At 37.0% G+C, this 17,919-nt stretch overlaps 1 protein-coding gene across 3 annotated transcripts; it reads right to left on the bottom strand.

Annotated features, from left to right (window-relative positions):
• Window positions 1-5,278: 5,278 nt before the first annotated feature.
• Window positions 5,279-17,714, bottom strand: LOC120618852 (zinc finger protein 616-like). 3 transcript variants are annotated; one of them, XM_039882897.1, is made up of 4 exons: window positions 17,335-17,714; window positions 17,050-17,134; window positions 12,480-12,605; window positions 10,941-10,987 (listed from the first exon to the last, which is right to left on the bottom strand). In XM_039882897.1, exons 1-4 carry the CDS (start codon window positions 17,419-17,421, stop codon window positions 10,962-10,964), a joined length of 324 nt encoding a protein of 107 aa, XP_039738831.1. In that variant the 5' UTR covers window positions 17,422-17,714; the 3' UTR covers window positions 10,941-10,961. The 3 variants fall into 3 exon arrangements, 2 of the variants coding, with proteins under 2 accessions (XP_039738832.1, XP_039738831.1); XM_039882898.1 differs by lacking the exons at window positions 10,941-10,987; window positions 12,480-12,605 and adding an exon at window positions 5,279-6,888; XR_005657316.1 differs by lacking the exons at window positions 10,941-10,987; window positions 12,480-12,605; window positions 17,050-17,134; window positions 17,335-17,714 and adding exons at window positions 5,279-6,888; window positions 9,219-9,445.
• Between the last annotated feature and the right edge of the window lie 205 nt (window positions 17,715-17,919).

The raw sequence follows: 17,919 nt of genomic DNA, 5'->3' as shown, positions 1-17,919 counted from the left end.
CATGTTGTTGCAAACGGCAGTATTTCATCTCTTCTTATGGTTGAGCAATATTCCATTGTATATATGTACCACTGCTTCTTTATCCAATCATCAATCATAGGATACTTTGTTTGCTTCCATGTCCTGGCCACCGTGAATAATGCTGCTATGAACATGGGTGTGCATTGGATATAAGTTTTCAAGTCTTTGGGGGTAAATACCCAGTAGAGGAATTGCTAGATCATATGTTAGATCAATTCTTAGTCTTTTGAGGAACCTCCATACTGTTTTCCATAGTGGCTGTACCAATTTGCAGTCCTACCAGCAGTGTATGAGGGTTCCTTTTTCTCTGCATCCTCTCCAACATTTGTTATTACTTGTCCTGTTGATTATAGCTATTCTAACAGGTGTGAGATGGTATCTCATTGTGGTTTTGATTTGCATTTCCCTAATAGCTAGCGATGTTGATTTCTTTTCATATATATGTTAGCTATTTGTATGTCCTTTACAGAGAAGTGTCCAGGTCCTTTGCCCATTTTTTTTTTATTGCGTCATTTGTTTTTTGTTGTTGTTGTTATTGAGTAATATGAGTTCTTTGTTTATTTTGGATATGAGGCCCTTACCGGAGGTGTTGCTTGCAAATATATTTTCCCATTAGGATGGTTGTCTCTTTACCTTGGTGACGATTTCTTTTGCTGAGCAGAAGCTTTTTAGTTCGATGTAGTCCCATTCATTTATTTTTGCTTTTACTTCCCTTGCCTTTGAGGTCAAATTCATAAAATCCTCTTTAAGATCAAGGTCCTTGAGTTTAGTTCCTATGTTTTCTTTTATGCATTTTATTGATTCAGGTCTTATATTTAGGTCCTTAATCCATTTTGAGTTAATTTTGGTGTGTGGTGATAGACAGCAGTCTAGTTTCATTCTTTTGCAGGTTGCTTTCCAGTTTTCCCAGTACTATTTACTGAAGAGGCTTTCCTTTCTCCACTGTTTTTGGCTTTTTTGTCAAAAATTATTTGCCCATATAAATATGGGTTTACTTCTGGACTCTCAATTCTGTTCCACTGGTGTCTGTTTTGCTGCCAATACCATGCCGTTTTAATTACTGTCGCTTCGTAGTATAATTTGAAGTCGGGCAGAGTGATGCCTCCAGCCTTGTTCTTTTCTCTCAGGATGCTTTGGCAATTTGGGGTCTTTCGTGCTTCCATAAAAATCTGACGATTTTTTGTTCTATTTCTTTAAAGAATGCCAATGAGATTTTGATGAGGATTGTATTAAATCTGTATAATGCTTTAGTTATTATGGTCATTTTAACTATGTTGATTCTTCTGATCCAAGAACTTGGAATATCTTTCCAATTCTTTGTATCTTCTATGATTTCTGTTAATAGGGTCTTATGATTTTCGTTATATAGGTCCTTCACTTGTTTCTTTAAATATATACCTAGGTATTTTATTTTTTTGTTGCAATCACAAAAGGAATTATTTTTCCCACTTCTTTTTCTGACACGTTGTTGTTAGAGTATAGGAAAGCTATGGATTTTTGAACGTTGATTTTGTATCGAGACTTTACTGTATTTGCTTATTGTTTCCAGTAGTGTTCCTGTGGAGTCTTTAGGGTTTTCTATATAGAGAATCATGTCATCCACAAATAGTGACAGTTTGACTTCTTCATTTCCTATTTGGATGCCTTTTATATCTTCCTCTTGTCTAATTGCATTCACTAGGACCTCCAATTTTATATTGAATAAAAGTGGTGAGAGTGGACAGCCTTGTCTTGTTCCTGATCTTAGATGGAAGGTTTTTAACTTTTCACCATTAAGTATAATGCTTGATGAGAGTCGGTCATAGATGGCCTTTATTATGTTAAGGTACTTTCCTTCTATACCAATTTGTTCAGTGTTTTGATCATAAATGGATGCTATATCTTGTCAAAGGCTTTTTCTGCATCATTGATATGATCATATGGTTTTTACCTTTTAATTTATGTGGTGTATCACATTAATCGATTTGCATATTTTGAACTATCCCTGTGTCTCTGGGATAAAGCCCACTTGATCGCTGTGTGTAATATTTTTAATATGTTGCTGTATTCGGTTTGCTAGTATCTTATTTAGGACTTTTTGCATCTGTGTTCATGAGATATTCGTCTGCAGCTGCCTTTTTTAGTTTTATCTTTACCAAGTTTGTGAATCAGAGTAATATTGGCCTCATAAAATGAGTTGGGAAATATTGCCTCTTCTTCAATTTTTTGGATGAGTTTGAGGAGAATAGGTATTAAATCTTCTTTGAATGTTTGGTAGAATTCACTGGTGAAGCCATCTGGTCCTGGACTTTGACTTTTTGGTAGGTTTTTGATGATTGTTTCATTTTCCATACTGCTGATCGGTCTATTTAGATTTTCCAGTTCTTCTTGATTCAGTCTAAGAAGGTTGTATTTTTCTAATTCCATTTCTTCTAGGTTATAATTTGGTGTTATACACTTTTTCATAGTATTCTTGTAAGATCCTTTGTATTTCTGCGATGTTAGTCGTAATTTCCCCTCTTTCATTTCTGATTTTGTTTATTTGTATCCTTTCTCTTTTTTTCTTTAGTGAGTCTAGCCAGGGGTTTTTCAATTTTATTAACCTTGTCAAAGAACCAGCTCTTTGTCGCATTTATTTCTTCCATTTTTTTTTGTTTTATATTTCATTTATTTCTGCTCTATTTTTAATTCTTTCCTTCTGCTGACTTTAGGCTTCATTTGTTCTTCCTTTTCTAGTTTTTTATATTGAAGGATTAGGTTGTTTATTTGGGCTCATTCTTGTTTTTGGAGATAGTCCTGTAATGATATGAACCTTCCTCTTATGGCTGTTTTTGCCATGTCCCAAAAGTTTTGATATGTCATACTATCATTATCATTTGTTTCTATGCATCTCTTGATCTCTCTTTTTATTTCTTCTCTGACCCAGTTATTCTTCAGTAGCATATTGTTTAATCTCCATGTACTTGTGATTCTTCCTGATTTCTTTTTGCAGTTTATCTCTACATTAAAAGCATTATGATCAGAGAATATGGTTGGTATGATTTCAATCCTCATATATTTGTTAGGCTATTTCTGTGTCCCAGTATGTGGTCGATTCTTGAGATGTTCCATGTGCACTAGAGAAGAAAGTATAAGCAGCTGTTTTGGGATGGAAGGCTCTGTAAATGTCAATTATGTCCAGTTAATCTAATGTGTCATTTAAGGATGTTATTTCCTTACTGATTTTGTTTGGATGATCCGTCCATATCCGACAGTGGGGTATTTAGGTCCCCTAATACAATAGTGTTTTGGTCTGTTTCTCCCTTTAGTTCTGTTAGTAATTGCTTTACATATTTCAGGGCTTCCTGATTGGGAGCATAGATATTAATAAGTGTTATGTCTTCTTGGTGCATGGTTCCCTTTATCATTATGAAGTGACTCTCAGTATCATTCTTTACCTTTTTGATTTTGAAGTCTATTTTGTCCGACATTAGTACTGCTACTCCCATTTATCTCTGAATGCCATTTGTTTGAAATATCATTTTCCACCTTTTTACTTTGAGTTTATATTTGTCTTTGGAGCTGAAATGTGTCTTCTGAAGGCAGCATATGGTTGGGTTTTGTTTTTTGATCCATTCTGCAACTCTGTGCCTTTTTATTGGTGAGTTCAATTCATTTACATTTAGGATGATTATTGAAATATGAGGCCTTCTTATAGCCATTTTATCTTTTGCTTTCTGGTAGCTTGGTATTGTCATTGCTTCCTTGTCCTTGTGCTTCTGTTTTCTTTATTTTGGTTGGCTTTTGTGGGTTTTGTCTCTGGTTCTTCTTGTTTTATGTTACATAAAACAGTTCTGAATCTTTGGCGTGTGGTTACCATTACAAATATGTAAAGGGTATTGAGATATATATATATATATATATATATATATATATATATATATATATATATATATATATATATATATATAGTCGTCCATTTTCTTCTGCGTGTGCCTTATCTCCATTCCCCTTTGCGAATTTGGATCTTTGAATTCCTCCCTTTTCAGTCATTGTTATCTCAATTTGTCCCTATGTATGCTGAACATTCATTACTATCTTACAAGAATTCTCTTCTTATTTAAGCTTTTAATGCCCTGTTGTTAGTAAGGGTTGCACTCTTCTGCTTCTATTTGCCTGATAGTCATTTTACTCCTAATTATTATTTTTTGTTGTTATTTTGTTTTAGGTGAGCTGATCCCTTTCTATATTTCCTGTAGTGCAGGCCTCATAGTGGAGTATTCCTTCAATTCTGGTATGCCTGGAAACATCTTAATTTCTCCTTCATATCTAAAGGTGAGCTTAGCTGGATACATTATCCTTGGCTGGTAGTTCCTTTCATTTAATAGTTTGAATATTTGATTCCATTCCTTTCTGGCTTGTAAGGTTTGTGCTGAGAAGTCCGAGGATAATCTAACGCGTTTTCCTTTGTAAGTTACCGTTTTTTTCTCCTTGGCTGCCTTGAGAATTCTGTCTTTGTCATTGATCTTTGATAATTTTAATAAATGTATCTTGGTGAAAGCCTTTTTGGGTTGAGATTATTGGTGTTCTGTTGACTTCTTGAATTCCAAGCTCCAGCTCATTCCTTAGATTTGGGGAATTCTCATCCCCTATTTGTCTGAAAATGCTTTCTATTCCCTTTCCTCACCTGCAATAATGCCCATTATTCTTGTTTCCTCTCCTGATGGTATCAGCTAGTTCTTGAATTTCTCTTCCATTATTTTTCATTCTTTGGTTTCTTCTTCCTTCTGATTTATTTCTAGGTTTCTGTCTTCAATATCACTGATCCTCTTTTCCATTTGGTTGACTCTATTTCCCAAGCTTGCTATTTCGTTTTTCAACTCTTGCAGTGTGTTCTTCATCTCTAGAAGTTCTATTTGGTTCTTTTTGAGGGTTTCAATCTCCTTGCTCTGCTCATCTAGTTGTTTTTTCAATTCCCGAAATTGGTGATTTGAGTTGTTTTGGATCTCATTGAGTTTTTTCAGAAGTACTATCCTGAATTCTCTGTCATTTAAGTCGCATATTTCTATGTCTGTCAGCTTACTTTCTGTAGATTTTTCTCTTTCTTTCTGCGATGCCTTGTCACCTTGGTTGTTCACGGTGTTTAATGGACTATTTCTCTGTCTGTGCATTAATGGAAGTGAATCCCTGTTTTTCCAGAAAGATTTATTATATAAAGGTCTCTCTTTAGCCTGTTGCAAAGAAGACACTTTTCTTTTAGTTTCCAGTAGGTGGCATCTAAGCCTCTTGGATCCCTGCTTTATATAAAATCTTAATAATACTTTTTAAATTTTCTTGTAGATATTTAATCACACTCACTACCCTCAATTTCAGTCCTTGTATCAGTGACAGTCTCAGCAGTGTTTGCTCAGATTCCCCTAGGGCTCTGTGGTGATAGATCTTGGAGGGTATGGGGGAAGGGACCCTCTGGGGTGGGCATTGGGGGCTGTGGCTCAGCTTTGGTTTTGCAACTTGGCTGGCAAAAATCAGCTGTTATTCCTCTGTGGTTGTGTCCCGCTTCTCTGCTTTCTGCCCCAACGACAGGGCCTTGCAGCCAGCCAGCCTTGGGAGCTCACAGTTATCCCAGGCAGGAATGTTCAGGGAACTCGCTACTCCTTCTTCCATCTCCCTCATCTTGCCAGGAGCTCTGGCGGCTGCAAAAGGCAGCTTCTTTATTACTCCCAGTCCACCACCCGACACCCAGGGTTTCTACCTGTAGTAGCTCTTATGCACAGATCCCATGCTCAGATGTGCTGGTGTGCAGTTTAGGTGTTTTTTGTTGAGTTTTAGATGATCAGCTTGTTATTTCAAGGGGAGAGATCTGAGGACGTCTCACTTCACCATGTTTCCAAAGATCCTGACTAGTGAGATTTAAGTTTCCTTTAAAAGCCTTCCCACATTCATCACATTATAAGGTTTCTCTCCAGTATGGATTCTTTTATGTTGAGTAAGACTTGAACACTCAGGAAAGACTTTGAAACACTCATTACATTTGTAATGTTTCTCTCCAGTATGAATTTTCTGATGACTTGTAAGATTTGAATTTTGACTACAGTCCTTGTCACATGTATTATATTTATATGGTTTCTCTCTGGTGTAGATTCTTTGACGTCAAGTAAGGTTTGAAAATTGGGAAAAGGATTTCTCACACTCATTATATTTGTAAGGTCTCTGCCTGGAATGAATTCTCTCATTACTAGTCAGGTTTGAGCTTTGTCCAAAAGCCTTCTTACGATTATTACACTTGTGAGGTTTTACAGTAATATCTATTTTCTGATGTTGTGTAAGTAATGAAGGATGCATGAAAACTTCCTGATTTATTACAAATGTTGACACTGACAGCAGGAGGAATTCTTTGCAGTGGTGAAGCCAAACAATTATTGTTGATAAACTTCTCAACTTGATTACTTTCATAAATTTTCTCTTCAGTCTGAAAGTTCTGAAGTTCAGCCAGATGTGACTAAACTCTTAATCCAAGCTGATCTTCAAAACATTTATATACCTGTTTCCTGCATAGGTTAATTTTTAGCTTTAATTAATCCCTTATATATGACTGATGTTTGTAATCTGACAAGTACTTTTTCTTATACAAACTCTCTGTTTTAGAGGGAAATTATTCCAGGGTTTGTTATGCTGTTGATCTCGTCTTCCAGTGAGATTTGGGTTATGGACTGAAGTCACTCCTTTGTAATTTGTTTCATCATATCCATACTCATTCTTAAACTCATGCATATTTTGCTAGTTTCCTGAAATTAAAGTCCTTGATGTCATAACTTTTGTGTTTGTCCATCATCAATGCTTGAAATAATTCTCCTTTGTTAATAGCTTCTTTAGGTGATAATTCTTTGATCATACATCTCGCAGTGATATCTGAAAGATATAAACAACCATAAGTTTCCTAATAAAGTTGCAAAATAAATATTTTATATTGAAAATATAATATTAGATAAAAGTAGTACTTATAGTTACAAATCTTCTCAACCACATTATGCAAATATTTAGAAATAAAAACGGAAAGGGGTTCCTGAATAAAAAAAAAAGGATGCTTTATGTGGATGAAATTATTATCAGGAAAGCCTAGTTCCAACATCCTACAATAAAAGCAAGCACATTATGAATATTTACAAAGACCATGAAAGACGGGTATCTTTCTGTTGCTACTCTAAAGTACACAGCAATTGGCAGTAGACATTTGGGTGGCTCATATTTGAAGAAAAGCAATATTTCATTAATGCATATTTACTGTATAATTATTACACCTAAATAAAGGCTAAAACATAGCACTAAACACTGTAATAATAAATAATCTCCAACACAAATATAAGATACGTACATGGCAATCACACTTTAGAAATAGCAAGGAGAAAATAAGGAAAAACTTGATAAAATGTCATCGTAAGAAAAACAAAATATTGTACTGAATTCCTATAATAAAACTATACTCATGTAGAATAGGCATTTTGCAACATTAACCATTGATGCATGACACTCATAATATGTAACATATTAAAAAACCATTATCTGTAAATCATAAAAATAAATAAAATATTTTAGAAACCCATAATAGATTCAGAAGGAAAATAATTAGTAAAGACAATTATAAACAATTATAACCTGTGGAATTCTGAGGACTTCTTTAAGAACAAAGGAAAAGACTTCTATTCCAAGAGTACATCATATGACAGGAAAATATGTTAAGGACCATTGAGTTTTGAAATATCTGGTTCAGGTAAGTACACAGTATTTTAAAGACTAAGAATTAAAATCAGAAATCAGAATTATGATTTCTATTAATAACCATAAATAGAGCAATTTCCTAATTATGCAGCAATCTTTAATTACACAATTCTGTAGTCACAAAGTATATTTACTAGAGTGTGTGCGTTCAACTTTTATTAACTGAGGTCAGAGACAGCATTGATTGGAACAAATTACAAAATGAACACAGACAAAATATATCACAAGCAAAGGTCAATCACATACTAAACATGAGAAAGTTAAAAATTCATAGTAAACAATAATTTTTCATTCCTTACTATATGCCACACAAGGTTCTAAGCCCTCTAACATCATGAACTTATTTAAATGTTGAGGTAAATTCTTATAATCTTTCAGATAAAAACAATGAGCCCATGGGGCTTGTGTATCCTACACTAACTCACACAGAAAGCAAATTTGAGAGCCCAAATTTGATCCTAGGCCTACAGGCTCAGACCACACGTTCTTAAGCACTAAACACCACAGCTCACTCAGGAGATGAGCACACAGGTCAGAGCGAATTCCAGCAGCACACAGAGAGATGCTTCTAGGAGATGACAGGAGCTGTGTTACCAACAGCGTTACTGAACTATTCTGCCTGGGTAATGGCATCTGAGTCAGCACTCCCTGGGTGTGCTGGTTTAGACGGTGAGTAGACCATGCTGCTGTCGTGAGCAAGCTGTACTCTGGAAGAGCAGGGATCATTATACTGTGTGAGAGAAGGGGTGAGGGTAGGGGGCGCTGAGGATACTTGACTGTCCAGGAGCTAAAAATTAACAGCATGCTCCATCCAGATCGAGGGACAATCTGAGGAAAGGCAAAAGAATAGAGCTTGTACTTACAAATTCACAGGAATACAAGTGTGCTAGGACAGTACAAATCTTTATCTTAGAAGAAAAGATGAACTGATTTAGCAAGTGGCACAATATTGACCCATTCTGTGGGAAACATACTATGGGTGCAGGGGAAAAAATACAAGAGATTAAAAAGGGAGTCAGTGTGATATGATGGGAGGAATGCAGGTTACCTCTGTTCTACCATTTCCCTGGAAAGGATCAAATTGAATGTCTCTGGATTTCTATTTGTAGGTATATACTCAAGAGGGTCGTACATACACACCCCAGGAGACATGTACAAAAATGTTAATAGGTATCAAAAGTAAAGTTCTTAAAATGACCACCAAGAGGGGAATAGATGAATTCACTGTGTCCATACACATGCAGACGCAATGCAATTCCATCAAGAACATAGAGTGCAAGATGATGGACCTTGGTGGGGAGGACAAAGAGTTTGTTGGAGAGAAAGAAAGTTAGCAGCTTCTGTCAAGGTCTTAACTTTGGGGGAGATGGATTATATTAGCTAAAAAAGAAATAATATAACAACCAAATTATCAATTACATGATAGTTTATTAACAGAAATTAACCAAATTTGGCATGTTTACCTTTTTGAGGCTAAGTGATCTTGTTTCTTATCCAAAAGTGACAGTGTTGCTTTTGTTGGACTCTGCTAATTTTCTGAGGTCATGTATTTGGGTCTCAACACAATCGCTGCCATAGAGAGACATAAGGTGAAGGATGCTCTTACTATATAAATTAGTGGCTATATAGTTGTTATCACAAATCAATGGAAATTCATGTGCACTTATACAAAATTAATAAATTCTGACTTCATAATGATCATCAAGTAATAGGCCACCTCAATGGAAAAACAACTTAATGACCAACAGTGGGGAACTGATTCTACTGAAGCGCAGCATTAGCAGGCTGTTGTAGAAACAACTTTTGGCTCTAGTCAAAAAAACTTTTGGTGCAGAGAGGTGGCCAGCAACGTCAGTAGTTGACCATAGCCAGAGAAGAGGAGAGCACTGGGATGGGATGTGGGTCAACAAGGACCATGTGAACTTTATGGAATCCAGTTTAAAAGATGAGCATCAAAACAGCCTTTAAGTATTAACTGAATAATGTCATTTCCAGAACATTAGAAATTTTGTGAAAAACACATGTGTTATATACAATTGCAGTCTGGATGTATATGGAGTAGAAGAGACTAAGTTTCCAATAAAATACAAAAAGATATTTAAATATTAGTTTAGTATATCAAGATGTACATGGTGTATCTAGATAAAGAGATTAATTATTAGAACACAGCATTTGTACTAAAATATTAAAAGTCAGTGAAATTCAAATAAAATCCAAGAACTTTTATTTAGAAAATTTAAAATATACTACAGAAAAAGGTTCTTATATAACAAATTATGGCAAACCAATTTAATCATATTTCTGGGATGAACACAGTAACTTAATAAAAAAAATACATTCTCAAGATAGCTAATAGTCCCAATTTTAAAAATCCAGACAATTTTAGAAAAAGGTACTTTAAGAGTAGGTACTGCCAACTATAGCTAAAAAATAAATTATTTTTAATTAAAAAGAGTAGGTACTAAATCAAATGCAAGAGAAATAGAGAGTAAGAATTTTTTCATAAAATTCAGGAGTTTGAATAGGTTTTGGGGGAAACTGCTGCTGAGCCATAAGCCTCCACATTCAAAAAGGAAATCTTGTAAAATATGTTAAAATATTATTACTCAATCTGACAGACCTACAAATTGCAGATATAAAACAATTCTGAGTGTCATCAAAATATGTGATTAATAATTAAAATTTTAAAACATTTATTTGTAATACATGGTAATGCACATGATGAAAACAAGAGTGGCCTACACAAAAACAGTTAAAAAAGAGTCATCACTTAATTCCTGAGTTTCTACAATGTGATGCATCACAATCATATCTGCTGCAAAGAGAATAAACACACATAGGATGAACAACTGGCATGAACTAGAGTTTGGTCACAGCCTCACAGATACACAATTTGACAATGTTCTTCCCGGGATGAATTCGTATACCTGTAATTGCCAGCTCAAAGAAAGTGATCCTTAGATATTTGGTCAACATTGCCATACTGCCCCTGAGAGACACTGTTGACATTCCACAAAGAGCAGAGAGACAACTACAACCACTCATCAGGCAGACTCTACTGATACTTCCTATCTCAGCATCCTAGGACTTGCTGACCACTCGGTGGCTCAAATGGGCACTTTTGTAAGTAGCAGGATGGTACTGTAGTATATTAACCAAAATGTTCTTCAAAAGTTTTCTGTTACCTGGTAAACACTCTCCATGGGTTAGTCCACCAGATCTTGTCCATCATCTAAAAGTGAATTATCAGAGCAGGAAAAAAGGATGAATTTTAGACCCTCAGAAAAGCAAATTTCAGAAGCAAAAGGACACAAATGTACAAGAATATAAAAGCCGGAAAAGACAATGTTTGTCTATGTTCCCAGCCTAGGTAGAGTGCTGGAAGGAGAAGCAAGCAAGATATGGAAGAAAAGCAAGGGGGTCATATTTTTCAGGGTGCCTGAGAAGCTCTGTGCTCTACCCACAAGCCTTGGGCTGAGTGTCCAAAAGGCTGAGATACACTCCCCACGTGGGCCTGGGTTTCAAAGAGACCATCTCTCTGTCTACTGTCTTTACAGTACTAATGAGTACCAAACTCAGAAGAGTCACCCACTGCTACATTATACTGTCCTGACATGTGGCACACACAGCCTGAAGAAATGGCTGTGAGGCCTGATGAGCCTGGGACAAGTGGTTGCCTGGGGCCCCTAAAGCAGTGGAAGCACAGCCAATGTTTCCCCGTCTCCTAAGAAGGTCTCCGTCACATGGGAAATAAGGATGAAACCTGGACAGGTCCTAGAGTCGGGACTGTGGAGAAACTGATGGAATCAAGTGCAGAAGGAGAGACCACAGGAGAAAAAGGCCCCTTTGAAACAGCCCTCTTAATCCCTCTCAAAGTCAGGGGATGAAAAAGGACACCAGAATCAGAAAATAGAGTATCTTAGGTCATGATAAAGACTTTGCCTTGGTCTCTGCATCAGCTGGAACCCCACTGGGTGGATATGTTTTTTTGAATCTGCAGAATAGAGGGATGGTGGGGAGGGGAAGATTTCCTTTGATTCCTCACAGTACTTCTCGCACAGACATCTCTTATTTGGGAAGTTTCTCAAATAATATTTAATGAAGTAGCTTCCTTTCTGGCCATCAGAACTCTTAACTTCTGTTCATATCTTTGATATACTCCCACTTATGATTTTTTCCCCTACTTTCAGCTCATTCTCCACAGCTCAGGGTTCTTTCTTTTCTCCAAAACAGAGATAATATTCAGGTCAGGAAGAAAGAGTCCTCCTTGTAAAAATAAAGAAATTTGAAGTGCTGTGGCTTTTCCAGAATATAATCCAGCCCTTCGATCAGCTAACACAGGACATTAGTTGGGTCTAGAAAAATATTTCACAAATTTGTCCACTGAACGCCTTCTTCTGAATGTTTAAGGAATATTTTAAATACATAGATATCTCATTGTGTTTCAAGAATTACTGAATCAAAAGCCCAGAGGTAAAACCAGGCAATCTTGTATTTTTGCCACAAGCTGTTGATTGATTACTCAGGTTGTTGAAACTTCACTAATCACTAATCTAATGAGACGTGGGCAGATCATTTGAAGAAAGGGGAAGGTTAAAGTAGGTGCCGCACAACAACCCTTCTCATTTCTGCATTTCTCTGAAAAACAAGGATCTGAAAGTCAGCAAGGTAGGGCTCCCTAGAGACGCTCAAGGGAAAACACAAACATACACAAAGATAATTACCAATTTCTGGAGGGAAGTCACTCTCACCCAGGGAGAGCAGGGTCCTGTAGTTCTCTGACATCATGTCCCTGAACAAGCCCTCTGAGTAGGGTCCAGATGTTCCCAGTCCTCTGGATGACCACAGCCCTGAAGGTCAACAACATCCATAATACAAAATACATGGGGAGAGTTATTATTGCCACACGGAGAGAAGTGTAAGGATGGATTCAGTTGTAGTGTTTTGAAAGATCAGTGTAAGATTATGTTGAGCAAGTCAGATATTCCTAATTTTGCGTTATACTTTTCATTCAGAGAACATGTGCTCAGTAACACTGTAGGATGTTGGAACTAGGCTTTCCTTTACTGTTCACAATTTTGTGGACAGTAAAAGAAATATACAAAAAAAATTCATTACAAGGTGGTTTATACAAAAATGCTAGATACTACATTATTCACACCAATGATATTTCATTTCTCTGATGAGCTAGAGCAATAGGGGAATTACAAAGTTCACAATGGCTTTAAAGAAACTTGAGAATCTAAGAGTTGTGATGATGACTATAATGGCAAAGACAAAAAGGTTTGCACATTTACCATGTGCTAAGCATTACTCTAAATGTATATTAGTTCGTGTAATAATGTTAGAGAAATATCTGTTCCCACCCTATAGAGAAGACAACTGTGTCACAGACACTCTTAAGAAACTCACCTTAGGTCAAACGGCTAAGAAATGACAGAGCCAGCATCTGAACCAGGTGGTCAGAGTTTAGAACTGAACCTAAGGAATCACACAGTTAAGTAATGGATGAAGCATTAAAAGTACATTGATAGTGGGTTTCATAAATGAGAAAACTTGAAACAAGGTCAAAGCCAACAACATGGAAGTGCATAAGAGGTCATGATAAACTCACATGCATGTATGCGCAAATATGTTACTATTCTTGCTACTATTAATTCACTAATGTGATAGTGTAAAAAAGCCCTAAGATCATGGAAAATATGTAAGAATAATTTTCAGAGGTTAAAATAAATATAAAAGTTATTTATGAAATCATGATGTGTCTTTTATATACACCTCTGGTTTCTGCTTGCAAACACACACATAAATATATACTTTCAGTAAAAGTACTTGTTTTTTGAATGATAGATTTTGGGGGGATAAATTTTTTAATCTATCATTATTTTTACTCATGTATTTCAGCATTTTTGGTAAAATGAATGTTTATAAATTGTACATTGTACAGTTTTAATTTGATTACTGTCAACATTTTCCATATGAGCCCACTTTTAAAAATATTTAAAAAAATGAAAAAAAAAAACCTTTCCCTTCAATCTCCATTAAGTACATATATATAAATATCAATAAAATGTATTCAGTTTTTATATTTAGCCATTAACAGGGCCAAATGGCATTTATACAATAATTAAAACAATGAAAATTAGAATATTCATGTTATACATTAATTTAATAGACTGAAATAGCAAAAAAAAGACACGAAAGCAGTAGATCTTTGAAGAAATTACTGGATAATTAAAAACCAGGGTGAGTAGGATATGAAAAACAGTGTTATTAAGCAAGAAAATTTCAGCAAACATCATGACTGGCAGTAAACAATGGAAGCATTTCCGTTAAAGATGAGGCTGCCATTTGCCACTGCACACAATGCCTGGGTGGGGCCCACAGAGGAGGGAAAAGGAGGAAACACAAAAATACAGTCAGAGTTGGAAATGTTATTCATGACAGCAACCTAGAAAAAGAAGTTATTTTAATTATTAGAACTAATAGTAATACACCGAAGTTTTTAATAGTAAAGAAAAAGCAACACAATGAGAAACAGTCTGCATTTCCATTAACAAATATACTATGACACCTATTTCCAACACATTTCTAGTCCTAGTTGAAAAAATTCTAAAACTTCACTGAAGGATCTCGCAAAGACATAATGTCTGAAAAACACAACTATTTGGAAGATGTGATGATATAAAGACCTCAGTGATTACAGAAATTTAGAACAATCCAAATTTGAGAGACATGGAGATTTCAAATAAGATAATTTTAAAAAGAAAAACTAAATAAATAGAGGGTCCTGCCAAATTACAAATAAAGCTATTTTGTATAGATTATCTTAAACTTTAAAATGAATGAAATAAAAGAGCTACAAGATATCCAAAGATCTCAGTTTAAGAGAGACATAAACATTATTTTGAACAATAAAAGGAACATCGTATTTTTGTAATCATGGAATAGGTGAGGTATTCCAAAGCAGGATCAAAAATCAGAGGGCCTGAAGGAAAGATTTAGGTTTCAATGCCATGTAACAAAAATAAAGAATGTGGTAGGTTTTGGTCCCCAGTTTCTGAAAGTTAACCTCTTAATTAACTCTTGGAATTTCCTTAGTGATTGGAATGTATTATTCATAGTGGGCTGTAATAATTTATGCCAAGAAGACAACTTATGGTGGGCTCCTAGTTTGTTTTTGATAATGGGATAATGGGATGACACAGGCTGGGGCCTGGCCATTTCAGAAAGACCAATCATGTGATTAGAAGTTTGGGGCTTTGAGCCCAGTAATATCACCCCACCTCTGGGGAGGGGAGAACACTGGAGACTCAGTTCAATCACATGACCAAATGCTTCATCAACCACAGCTACACAGTGAAATCCCAATACAAATGCTAGACTTCAAAGCATGAGTCAGCTTCTTTGGATGACGATACTCTGTATTGTCACACATCCTGTGATGTATCTCTTACGAAGACAGAAGCTTCCTATTTGGAACCCTCTTGGACTTTTCCCTGTGTTTCTCTGCTTTTGGCTGGTTTTGATTTGTATCTTTCTGCAATAATAAAACTGTAATCATAGTGAGTTACTGACTCTGGGAATCATGAAAATCCCTGAATTTGGAGGTAGCTGGTCACAGTGAGGGTGGCCCAGGGACCCCAGAACTGGTGGCTGGTGTGTGAAGTGGGGTGTTCTTGTGGAAGATTATGCCTTACTCTGTGAAGTTTGGCACAACTAGGGCTAACTGCAAAACATTACAAACTATAAAAGACACCAGGGCATATATAAAGAATTAAACTATAGAATATAAAAGTTCCTAGAAATATATCAAAAAATACTATCAAAATATGAAAATTCACTCTGCAGTTCTACAAAATAATATTTATTCAGACTCACAAGTAGTTGGAAAATGGAAATACGGAGTTGTCATTTTCCTCAGATTTTCAAAAGACAAAAAGTATATAGTACCAAGTTTTGCTTAAACCTTGGGAAAACTCATATGCTATTAGTTGGAAGGGTATCTTTGCAGCTTTGGGGGAGGTTATCTTGCCAGAATTTATCAAAACATAAAATGTTCCATCTTTGACCCAGGAAATCACTTGTCAGGTTGCCCAACCCAGAAAAACCCTCAGACATTTTCAGACAAGTCCACCTGCTCCGAGGAGCCATTGCAGCATTCTTTCCAAAAGCAAAAAACTGCAAAGGCCTCATGTGTCTTCATTCTGAGAATGTTCTAATGAGGATCTAAAACAACAAGCTACCTGTTTACTACCACATGAAAACAACTCCAGGATACACATACAGAATAAAATATCACAACATAACATTCGTTAAAGAATTTTAACTAAAATCAATGTCAGGAAAACGCATTTATATAAGACTTGTAATTCTGTACAGAACTGAGGACAGTGATTCAAACAAAGATGGTGAGTCACAGTAGAGATGTGACAGAGAAGATGTTTTACTTCTTGGTCCCTAACTGCATCACTGTTTGGAGTTTTATCTAAAAGCAAAGCAATAGTTCATGTGATGTTTAAAATAACAAATATAATCTTTAGCAACAACTGGTGGAACAAGAATTTGGCTCCAGCTTCTCTTCTGACAAAGATAAAGTTCTCTCCTCCAATGTCATGGGTGAATTTTAAATATTTTTACCTTAAACATTTGCTGCACAAAAATGTCTGCATGAACACCAGGGTCTTGATGGAATGGATTTGCTGTAAGTGATTTTAAAAACCCTCTTACTGTTAAATTACACAATAAACATCTTCTATCACTGATATATTTCAAAACTTTCCATTCTAGTCCAAATCGTTAGTATTTTACAGCCAGAAACACACCGATTTACTTGTTTAGCTTCAAATGCGTTGCAAAATCAACAGGTTTCCCTTTATTTTCCAGTCTTATTTTCCAGCCATTTCTGCACATTAACACAGCACATAAACGTGCAAGTCTTTTTAATGCTGGTCTACAAGGAACTGACAGTACATTCATATAGAAGACCTAGAACAATTCAACCTCAGTGACACCAGAGGGCCCACTCAGTCATGCCTGTGAGACCTCTCCGCTACCATCCGACAGAGCATCTTCACACTCTCCACGCCACTGGATGGTAGTGAGATGGACTGTGTAAGTGGAGATGGCAGTGGCTGAGGGAAGGTCCTGGGTGAGCTCTAGCAAATATTTTAGGCAGGATACTTCAGAATTTAAGATTATGAAGCCTCCCGCCCCCCCCCCAGCCACCCCACTTCCCCCAAAAAAACCATTTCAGGAAAAGACAGAACAACCAACCAAGAAGATGACTTTTACCTGTAATATAGTCATTTCTGGCTCCTTTTTCTTTCTTCTTCCTCTGGGTTTCTTTCTCAGGTATTATCAGTCTTGATAAGTCAATCTTGAGGTTATAAACAGACGGTTAATGCTTAGGATCACCCTAACCCCCTTCTTGTGCCACAACCACACACACCTCACCACGTAGAAAAGACGGTCCTCTGCTGCCCACTGCCACCGGAGGGGTTCGGGAACAGAGACAAACAAGTGAGCTTTCCCCCGCCCCCGACACACACATCTTTTCTTCAGAACACGCTGCCCTACCTGTGGAGCCGCATGCTCTGCTGCCGCAGCGGAATCGAGGCTGGACTGACCCTCCCCCTCAAGCCATAAAACCGGCCCTGATTCCATTCAGGATCAGCAGAACTGCCAGAGGAGGTTACAGACGTCAGAGCGATTCTAACCGTAAGCGCACACGGACCCCGGGGCCCAGGCAGCGGAGCTACGGGCCCTGTAACTTCTCATGGCGAGCGCCAGCTCCCACCGTGGGCGGGATGCCAGGTACAATTAGTTTTAACGTCCAGAGAAACTTCTAAACTCTGGGTGTGGAGAACAGGGGTGTGTATGACTGCAAAGCGGGATTTGAAACAGAAAACACGAAGCTCACTCAGCTCAGCGTGCCTTTCGTTGAGCTGACTCCCATCAGCATGTACAGCCCAGTGCGCACGCGCGGGCGGGAGAGGCGGCACAGGGGGCGGAGCGTGCGCGAGGGGTCGACGTGGGGCGGGGCTGGCCTCTTGTAGTTCCGTCTGTGACCGTTTCTGGCTGTGCTGGCCGTTAGGTAGCAACTGTGCCTGTTTCTGTGATCTTGGATTCTTTTAAATCTCTTTGGTATCTTGTGGAGCGGAT

Source organism: Pteropus medius, unplaced genomic scaffold (genome assembly GCF_902729225.1).
Source record: "Pteropus medius unplaced genomic scaffold, Ma_sr-lr_union100, whole genome shotgun sequence".
NCBI classification, from domain to species: domain Eukaryota; kingdom Metazoa; phylum Chordata; class Mammalia; order Chiroptera; family Pteropodidae; genus Pteropus; species Pteropus medius.
The sequence above is the reverse complement of the archived record's forward strand: the minus strand, read 5'-3'. Positions and strand labels throughout refer to the sequence as shown.